The sequence below is a fragment of the Fundulus heteroclitus genome, chromosome 5 (genome assembly GCF_011125445.2).
Source record: "Fundulus heteroclitus isolate FHET01 chromosome 5, MU-UCD_Fhet_4.1, whole genome shotgun sequence".
NCBI lineage: Eukaryota > Metazoa > Chordata > Actinopteri > Cyprinodontiformes > Fundulidae > Fundulus > Fundulus heteroclitus.
The window spans coordinates 9,292,793-9,301,940 of NC_046365.1; the positions used below are offsets into that span (position 1 = coordinate 9,292,793).

The 9,148-nt window shown below is 40.6% G+C and overlaps 1 protein-coding gene across 1 annotated transcript; it reads right to left on the bottom strand.

Annotated features, from left to right (window-relative positions):
- Nucleotides 1-4,455: 4,455 nt before the first annotated feature.
- LOC105936678 lies at nt 4,456-8,525 on the bottom strand. The gene is made up of 6 exons (XM_021324115.2): nt 8,488-8,525; nt 8,230-8,322; nt 8,109-8,139; nt 7,822-7,871; nt 7,601-7,635; nt 4,456-4,778 (listed from the first exon to the last, which is right to left on the bottom strand). The coding sequence occupies exons 1-6, from the start codon at nt 8,507-8,509 to the stop codon at nt 4,695-4,697; spliced, it is 315 nt and encodes a 104-aa protein (XP_021179790.2). The 5' UTR covers nt 8,510-8,525; the 3' UTR covers nt 4,456-4,694.
- Between the last annotated feature and the right edge of the window lie 623 nt (nt 8,526-9,148).

Here is a 9,148-nt window from a genome sequence, read left to right on the forward strand (position 1 = left end):
GACTACAGGCATTGATCAGCCAGTAGAGGACTTGGCTGCCATTAGGACACAGGTTGTTGTAGAGTCATTACTGATCAAGCAGCTGCACTGATTTATTAGACGAGTTTCTTCTTCTGCTTGGGAGTCAAGACGTCAGGGAGACCGCCGCTCGCTTTTCAGCTGTTGATCTCTCCATCTCCAAGAAGATAGGCCTACTGGGCTGCTTCATAAACACCATATGGACTGAAAAAAATAAGGTTGGTTATATATTTTTTACCATACATGAGATAAAACAAATTACTAAAGTCTCAGTCAAAAATCCTCCGTGAAGCATATTTCACTGAGCCGAAGTTGCATATGTTTTTGTGTCCCACAGTGGGGACAAAAATAAGTAGACACACAAGATTAAATAATGTGAATAAAAAAACTAAATTTGAAAGTCAAACTCTAGAGCAAAAGAGAAAGAACTTATAAGAAAGGGAAAACAAACATCACAACACTTAAATGCTCTTGTGCTATGTTTCTTTTTAATAAAGTTGCTTATTTTTGTTCTCTGTAGACTAGTGGTAGTGCAAATGAGAAATTATTAAGCTACTAGCAATGTAAATGTATCGAGCACATTCTGGCATCTTCATTAAATTAGAACACGCGTTATGATGAGGTACTTCTTCTCTTCTCTTCTTTTGTTAAAATGTACCCTTTAAACCCCTAACCTTTAATTAGATATTAAACATATTTTATTAAGCCCATATCTCTGTATTGGAAGTGTTTCTTGTTTTTTGTTAATGTGCTAGACAGATAACCTGAGATTACCATCAGACACGGGGAGCATTTTAACAGATTTATTTTAAAGGAGCAACTGGTGCGAGACAGGAATCCACCGAAGGTTCAGACAGGAATCAGGAACAGGTTAGTGGCTGCTGAGGAGTCTGGGAATGTGTGAAGACTCATAATTAAAGCCACCGACCTTCTCAGAAGCCAATCAGAGAGGAGAGAACATGCAAACTCCACAGAGGAAGGCCCCTGTCGAGCCCAAGACTCAAACCTGGGGCGTTCTTCTTGTGAGGCAAGAGTGCTACCCACTGATCCACTGAGCCGCTGTGAGACAAGCTTATCTGCAGCGCAGCAGAGAGGCAGGCTGGCAGGAGCGCTGAATAATCCCTAATGACAACACAGCAGAGGACGAGTGGCAGAATGCAGACAGCAGACCGGCCAGAATCAGAACACTTTTCTATTGGTGTAATATCCTAATTTTCTCAGAATTAAAATTTGTTTTTAATTAGCTGTAAGCAAAAAAAGATCATAATTAACAGGAATAAAGGCTTTAAAATATCAGTCTGTGTGTAATTAATCTATAAACTCAATTGAGTTAGTGAAATAAATGAATGTCACAACAATATCTTAATTTATTTAATATGATTGTATAGTAGCATTGTTTCTGTCCTAGGTGAAGCTACTAATGGAGCTACCACCCCTGTTAACTCTCTGTTCCTGTAACATAGAAAGTATTCCTGGATCAGTGCTTCCGTGCTGAGTTCTCAAACCCCCAGTGGGTCACAGGTGGGCAGTAATTTTACATCTACTCAGTTACATGTAATTTAACTTTTAATAGGAATAGTTATAATGCACAGTACTTTTAATCTGAATATTATGAAGTATTGCTACTCTTACTTGAGTAAAATTCTGAATACTCTACACATCACGTGAAGCCTCACCAAATAAGGAACAAGCAGGTTTTAACCAAAAATCTGCTGAGCCTGCTGTGCCATCTGGACTCTCATATGAATATACAGTAAACAGCAGATATTGTCACTCCAAACCTTGTTCTGTTGTAACACATAAACATTACCCAGGGTAAGTAATGATTTTACAGTTTTATGTTGAAAAAAATTTGAGATTTGGTAAACTATATCTTCTGCCTGAATTTGTCATTTTATAATTTATCTGATATATTTGAATCAATGTTTTTATTTGTCTTTAAAATACCAGAATTTGCACATCGTTTTATACTTTGTCTAATTATCTAGTTTTAAAATACAAAATCTGATGTAACGATCAGAAATACAGCACTTGAGGGGCGGGTTTTCCAAATACTTTTTTTTACTCTTACTTGCATAATTCCATAAATGGCTACTTTTGTCCTTTACCTCCGTAAAAATGTGCTGAACCAGCGTTCCTCTTACCTCAGCACAGGTTTTGGCTACTCAACCTCTGTTGACGGTAGATGGCCGCTGACTCTGGGCCTGGTTTTGCAGGAGCTTTCTTCCTGCTGCTACATGCGTGCTCAGTACGAGGGATTGCTGCAAGATTATTGACCGAATGCGATCGACTGTCCGCTGTCACCAAATGCTCGTTCAGGAGGAGTGAATGCTGCAAGTCAGTGATTTGACGGGTTTCCATATGTAGAAAACTTCAACAATTCATATAATTAACTGAATTGGACAGCTTTACCATACAGTTAGGATGACATTGGAATATTTAATAGTTTTTGAACCTGTATGACTGAAATTAACAGTTTTTTTAGTTCTTTTAAAAAGGGGCCTTGAGACCATATCTGTTGTGAAATTGCCCCTTCTAAATGAACTACATTGAATTGAATGCATGTCAGTTAACAACAGCTTGACTCATAAATCTGTAACTTTCATGTCCTGAACTCGCAGACCAACAGGCAAGTGCTGCACGGCCGCAAACTTATCACTATTTTGATTCTCTAATCGTGTTATCCACAGCCGGGATCTCTACACCACATGCGCTGGCCACCAGACAGTAAGAGCGTGACTCAGATAAAGCGGGGCATACCGAGCAGTCTTCACAACCTTCTCTGCAAATATTTTTCGCCTTTCTGGAAATGATTGACAGGTTTGTGCTGCTTCGCGGCTCAGGAAATGGGATAAAATGACAGTAATAAGGAGCTGCCTTTATTCAGTGGAAGGACAGCTGGTCTCCGTCTAGTTACTGCTCCACATAAAAAAAAAGGTATAAACATGGAGGGCCGTGCTCCTTACACCTACATCCTTTTAATATACTACTCATGGCACATGGATCCCAGATGTAAGGACTGTTGTATAACGCACTTTGATCTCCTATTATCACATAGTAAAAAGAAAGCCAGGAAATCATATTATGATGTAATTTGATTACGCTTATGAGATTGTTTGGCTTCACGCATGTCACGGTCACAGCGCTCCATTGGGCGTGTTAATCACCATCAAGGACAGAAGCTTGAAAAATGGCAGTAATTAAGGTTTTCTGCAAGGTCTACTACATGGCATCAAACCGGCAAAGAAACATTGCCCTCTGCAGGAGATTTAGCAGAACCCAACCAGCTCAGTTATACAGTTGCTCTCAGATGTGCAGAACATATTAATCTTTCAACCTTGACCATGACTTTCCAGAAGACTGCCTACTTTCTTTAGTTTGTCTGATTAAACAGACAATCAAAATTTAAAATAAACTGTGCATTAACTTATTTATGGATCCTTGTTCTTATATATTTACATAGGCTTGTTAAGACACAAGGTGTAAGTAAAAAAAAAAACATAATTCCTAAAATAAAGTTTTTTGGATTGTCTGGTTGTCAACTTGCTTTTCTTGTAAAACACAGATTTGACTTTGTTTTGATGTCAAGTATTAGCACTAACTTTTCATTAGGTGAAATAATAAAGTGCATTTAAAAAAAACAACTCTAAAAATACTGAGCTTGGCCCATTTATTGCTAAACTTTTCATTAGAGATGCAGCGAGAAATTGGCCGATGACCAGAATCGGACGGTAACTGTATTGTTAGAAACTGTTTCCAGTCAGCGACAAGAACTAGTGACTAACAGCACCATTCAGTGTGGAAGACTTTGGCAGATAACAGGAAGGCTAAACGTATTACGGTGAAGTTGCTCAGATTTGTCCTTCTACATTTTAAAGTTTCCCCACTCTTGGAACTCTTAGAATAAAATTAAGGGTCTACATTCTGTGGGAAATTCATACAGGGACCAACATTTTTAGTCAGTAATGCTGCTATGTGATGCCAAAGACAGCTCAAAATGGGATCTTAATCATTTTAACTCTCACTGTTTCATATGGGGATTGATAGTGGCACAGTTGGTAGCACCAATGACCGCTGGAGACAGGCACTAGCCCCCTGTGACCCTGCCCGTATAAATAAATGAGTATAGATAATGGATGGATGTTTTACAGGGATGCCTCTCACACACACACTGGGTGTTTCTCCTTCTAGTATAAATAATTAATGCAGACTCGTGACATTAAGGCCAGAAAGATTTTTGAAAGAGAAATTGAAATTATATAAAAAAGTTATTATAGGCAGGTCAATGCTCTAAAAGGAGCTGGAGGTCAGAAATCGGCCTCAAAAATCTCCTGATATCTCCTGGTAGATGCAACTAAATGTAACATGCAGTGCAAACTGATTTGTTAATGATGGGACCTTGAAGTAAGTCACAGAAATTAGTTTTTACAGTCAGCATCATAAAAAAAGATAATAAAATATGTATTTAATTTCATATTCTCAGGAAGACGAAACATCATATCAGGAGAAATAATCTTACATTAACTGCTACACGATAATGAAAAGGGAAGAGTAGGAAGTGCTTATTTCCTGTCCTGCTGTGTAACTCCAGCTGTTGCTACATTGACAAACCCTGATGAAGGACACACACACACACACACACACACACACACACACACACACACACACACACATTTCTAATAGATCGGGGTTGTGAAAGTAGAGAGGGGGTTCCAGGCAGAAGATCTGGAAGGTGTTTCCGTGTCGCCGTGGGCCCATTCCTGTAACGAAACAAACACGTCAGGGCAGCCTGTTAAAGCACATGCTATGTCACTTCCTGTGGCAGGGTTCATATCCCGCCGCTGTTTTTGTTGCTAAATACGTACCCTCTGTTTCCGAGAGAAAACTTACGATGTGTTCAGGGTTAACGTAGAACAACAAATGTTGGTATACAGGACTATAAAGTGAACAAGCATCACCTTTTCTTTTCTAAATTCCTGTTTTACCGCAGGCATGAACTGTACGCAGTATTTTAAACATTATATCTATCTTTGGCCTTGAAGAAAACAACTAAGAATCGTGGAATGGTCAATAAATAATGAGTAAAGAAGGCTTCATCCTACACTGCCTTCTCTACTCTCCTAACACGAAATAAAGTCCAGTTTACAGATGCCCCCTAATTAGTAAATGGAGTCTGCCTGTGTATGAATACAGCTGTCAGGACCTCAGAGGTTTGTTGGTGAACAATCAGCATCAAGAAGACCGGGAAACACAGCAGACAAGTCAGAGATAGCGCTGTGGTGAAGTTTACTGTGGGTTTAAGGCTATAAAACAACAAACTTTCATCTCACGGAGAACGTTACGGTTCATGACATTAAAATGCAACGGATACGACACAGCTGAACACCTACCAGGGCAGAGTCATCCACCTAAAAAGGGACAGGCCAGACTAGGAGAGCATTAATCCCATGGTGACTGTGGGAGCTGCAGAGATCCACGGGACTACTATTAGCTGTGCACTCCAAACACGGCAAAAACCTTTGTGGATGAGCGGCAAAAAGAAAGACGTTGTCGACGGAAAGCAATGAGAAATCGTGGTTTAAGATCTGCCGCAAGCCACGTAGGGAACACAGCAAGCATGTGGAAGAAGACGCTCTGGTTCAGAGGAGACCAAAATTGAACCTTGTGGTCTGCATACCAAACTATGCGTGTACTAACATCGCACCCTGAGCACACAGGCGGCACAGTGACGCACGGTGGCGGCAGTATCATGCTGTGGGATGCTTTCTGTCGTCAGCAGGGAAAGGGAAGCTGGTCGGAATTGATGAGGGGACGAATGAAGACGTGTTAAACCCAAAATATCCCTCATTTCAAGATCTCCATGGTTCCAAAGGGAACTTGTGTCAATGTGAATCACAGCAAAATTATCTTCCATGGTTTAACAGAACAAAGTAATTCTGTTATTTTGTTGTTTTTTTTTCCAGGGGAGTTTAGCATGTGATTTAGATGACCGGGTTTTGTTTATACTGGGTTTTGTCTCTGCTTACGCAGCAACGGCCCTGGGAAAGAATGTTTTTCAGCAGGCTAATTAAAAACCACAGAAACCAAAACACATTCTGGGGGTTTTTATGCTCAACAACGCCACATATTAAATGGAAGACAAAAACATATACCTCAAATAATTTCTGTATCTGCTCTCCAGTATGAGGGTAAAACCAGCTGGTGGAGGCTGCATTCTGTTGTTTATGACGGCTGCTGAGGAGCTGTGCACAGAGAGGAAGCCTGGAGAGAGCCTTTAGTCTGACGAGAGGCTTTCATCAAGCTAATTAATGGAAATAATTACACCTAATGAGAAGCGCGCGCTAGCAGAGCACAACAGCACAGATGAAAAGCAACGGGAGTGCAGATTTTAATTTAGAATAGGTTTTGCCGGTTGTGCTGTAAGGACGAATGTGTGTGTTTACAGCAAAGGGATCAGGGAAGTTTACCGTTATTTAAGTGGGGAATCTATAAACCGAGGCCAGGAAAATGCCACAGATTCCAACAGCAGAAGTGCAGACGCTTCCTCTTTCTTGACACAGCGACAGCTCGCTCACTCTAATTCAAAGAGGACAACTCTCACATTTTAGGGAATTCACAGCAATTCTTACAAATAGATCCCAAATCAAAAATCAGACAATGCTACTTGCAAATATTGCCTACCGTTTCTAGCTAACTTTTTCACACCTTTCCAATTTTTTAAGTTTCCACATTCTAATCAAAAACATCAATGTTTTTTAATATTAGACAGATGCAAGAGATATATTGTTTTCAAAATTAAACATGGTATATATCTGAAAGGTGGGGTATTTGTATTCAGTCCTCTGAGTTCCTTCTGAAGAATCCCCTTTTGCATCCATTGAAGCAGCAAGTCTTTCACCTTACAGATTACCAGCTTTGAAAATATAGAGACTGACATTTTTGGCCAATGGTCTTTGCTACATAGCTTAAGCTGAGCCAGACTGGACGGAGAGGATCTGCGAGATCCTATTTTCAAGTCTTAATTCAGATTCTTGGCTGGATTTAGGTCTGGACTTTGACTGGGCCCTTCGAATGCATGAAAATGCAGCCCAGAGCTTTATTCCAGTAAAGCTCCTGCTGTTTGTTTAGTGTTGTCGTCCTGCTACCAGGAAAACCTCTGCCTCCGTCTCACATCTTCATGCAGAATCGAACAGGTTGTCCTCCAGGATTGGCCTGAATTTAGTTCCATCCCATCAACCCATTAGCATGCAAGACAAAAAGTTCAATTTTGGTTTGATCTGACCAGAGCACCTTCTTCCACATGTTTGCTGTGTCCCCAGCATGGCATAAAGCAGACGGATATTAGGACTTTTGATGGCTCTCTTTCACCAGTAGCTTTCGTCTTGTCTCTTTTCTGTCTGCCGTGTTTCTTGGGGTTCATGAGAGACTTTCTATTTACCACCATTTTCTAGCAAAGCTATACAAAACATTTGTAAAATCAGACAAAAACAGATTCTCCTCCAGAGCTAAATACAAAATTCATGCCAAGCTTTTTAGATGTGAAAAGACTCCCCCTTTTAAATCTCAAAAAGCAGATATTTACCTGAGAAGTAAAACTTGTACGTCTAAGAGTAAGATCTGAAAAAAGAAAAAAACACATTCAGATACACTTTCAGGAAACCCTCTGAGCATGTGTCATTCTCACGCAGCAGGGACTTCACGTTTTACGCTTGTAAAAAAGAGGTTACCAGAGAAATGAACCAAAAAAAAAAAAAGTATCATGCATCCTAATGAGGAAATGAGATTCTGAAGAAGAGAACCTACCAACAACGTGGTCTCTAGCATGCACTTTAGTCCAGAACTGTGCTTCTTGTCTGGAACAAAGCAACAAGGGCATCTCTTAATTTAAACGCATCTACAAGCAATGAAATATTACATAAGTAAATATTTAGTTCTCTTTATTTGAACTTCTGCATCTTCATTTTTAGTTTATGAAGCTTTCTTGAGGACACATTTGTTTGAGTGGCACAAAAGGCACAATCCTTATGTGTGTGTGAAAAAAAAAGAAAAAAAAGTCAGAATCACTGTGTGCCTTTTGCAGGATCCATTACCTTCTCTTCTTTTCCTCGGCGGCAGCTTTTGCTTTAAAAAAGGAAGGAGCAGAGATCGTCACTTTCACAAATGAAGAAAAGAAGTTTTCAATGAGAAAGAGGGGTTGCTGGTGGGAAGTACCTTTCCTCTTGGCCAGCATGACCAAAACAACCAGCGAGCATAGAAATAATACAGCTGCAGAGAGGGAGCCCAGTACAAGAGGCCAGTCCAAACCTGGCACACACACACACACACATTAATATCCAACATTTAAAAAGGGGGGAAAAATGACATTTTAAAGACAAGGATCAAGATACACTCATATCTTGCGCCACTGCAATACATCCCCCATCCTTTCTGATTTAATTAATTCAATAATGAGGAATAACTGCGGCCTACCTTTTGATGGTGAAGGGGACATTCCTGAAAGATGCAGGTAAAGAAACTCATAAAAGTGGAATGACCCAGAAAACTGCATATGGTAGCAGTGTAGGTCCCTACCTGTGGTTAAAGCCAGAGGGACGCTGCGCTCAGAGAGGCTCCACGTGCTTCCTATCAGAGCTCTGTACTGGCACTGATAAAAGGTCACTGGGGAGTCCTGGACAGGCACCGGGAATGTGGCTTGCGAGTCCCACGCTTTTCCGTGGTAAATTGCCAGAGGAAGCTCGTTCCCAGCTACGTAGAGGGAGAACACGGAGCTGGGGTATGCAGGGGAACCTGCGCAGATCAGATGCCACGCGTCTGTCTGCTTCTGGAGGACGAGGGAGGGCACAGGAAGCACACCTGGCAGCAAAATGAGCCAAAGCAGTCAACAATGGTCCCGGGAAAATACATACTAGCCCTTTATGGCATGAAATATGGGAACCTCAGCCAGGACCTTTTCCTTTTAGTCATGTTTAGTCTTGGAAAAAAAAAACATGTACACAGCGCTCAAATAAATAAATACAATGTAACTCCAAGTCAATCACACTTCTGTGAAATCAAACTCTCCACTTAAGAAGCAACACTGATTTACAATCAATCAGTGCTGTTGTGCTGACGTATTAGACACCAGGTGGAA

Excerpts from the sequence above, each read along its gene's own strand:
- LOC105936678 (XM_021324115.2), bottom strand. The coding sequence starts at position 8,509 with ATGTCCCCTTCACCATCAAAAG. Across the intron at positions 8,140-8,229 it reads CATGCTGGCCAAGAGGAAAG|CAAAAGCTGCCGCCGAGGAA; the intron begins GTACTTCCCACC and ends CCTTTTTTAAAG. Across the intron at positions 4,779-7,600 it reads GTACAAGTTTTACTTCTCAG|GAATGGGCCCACGGCGACAC; the intron begins GTAAATATCTGC and ends GTTTCGTTACAG.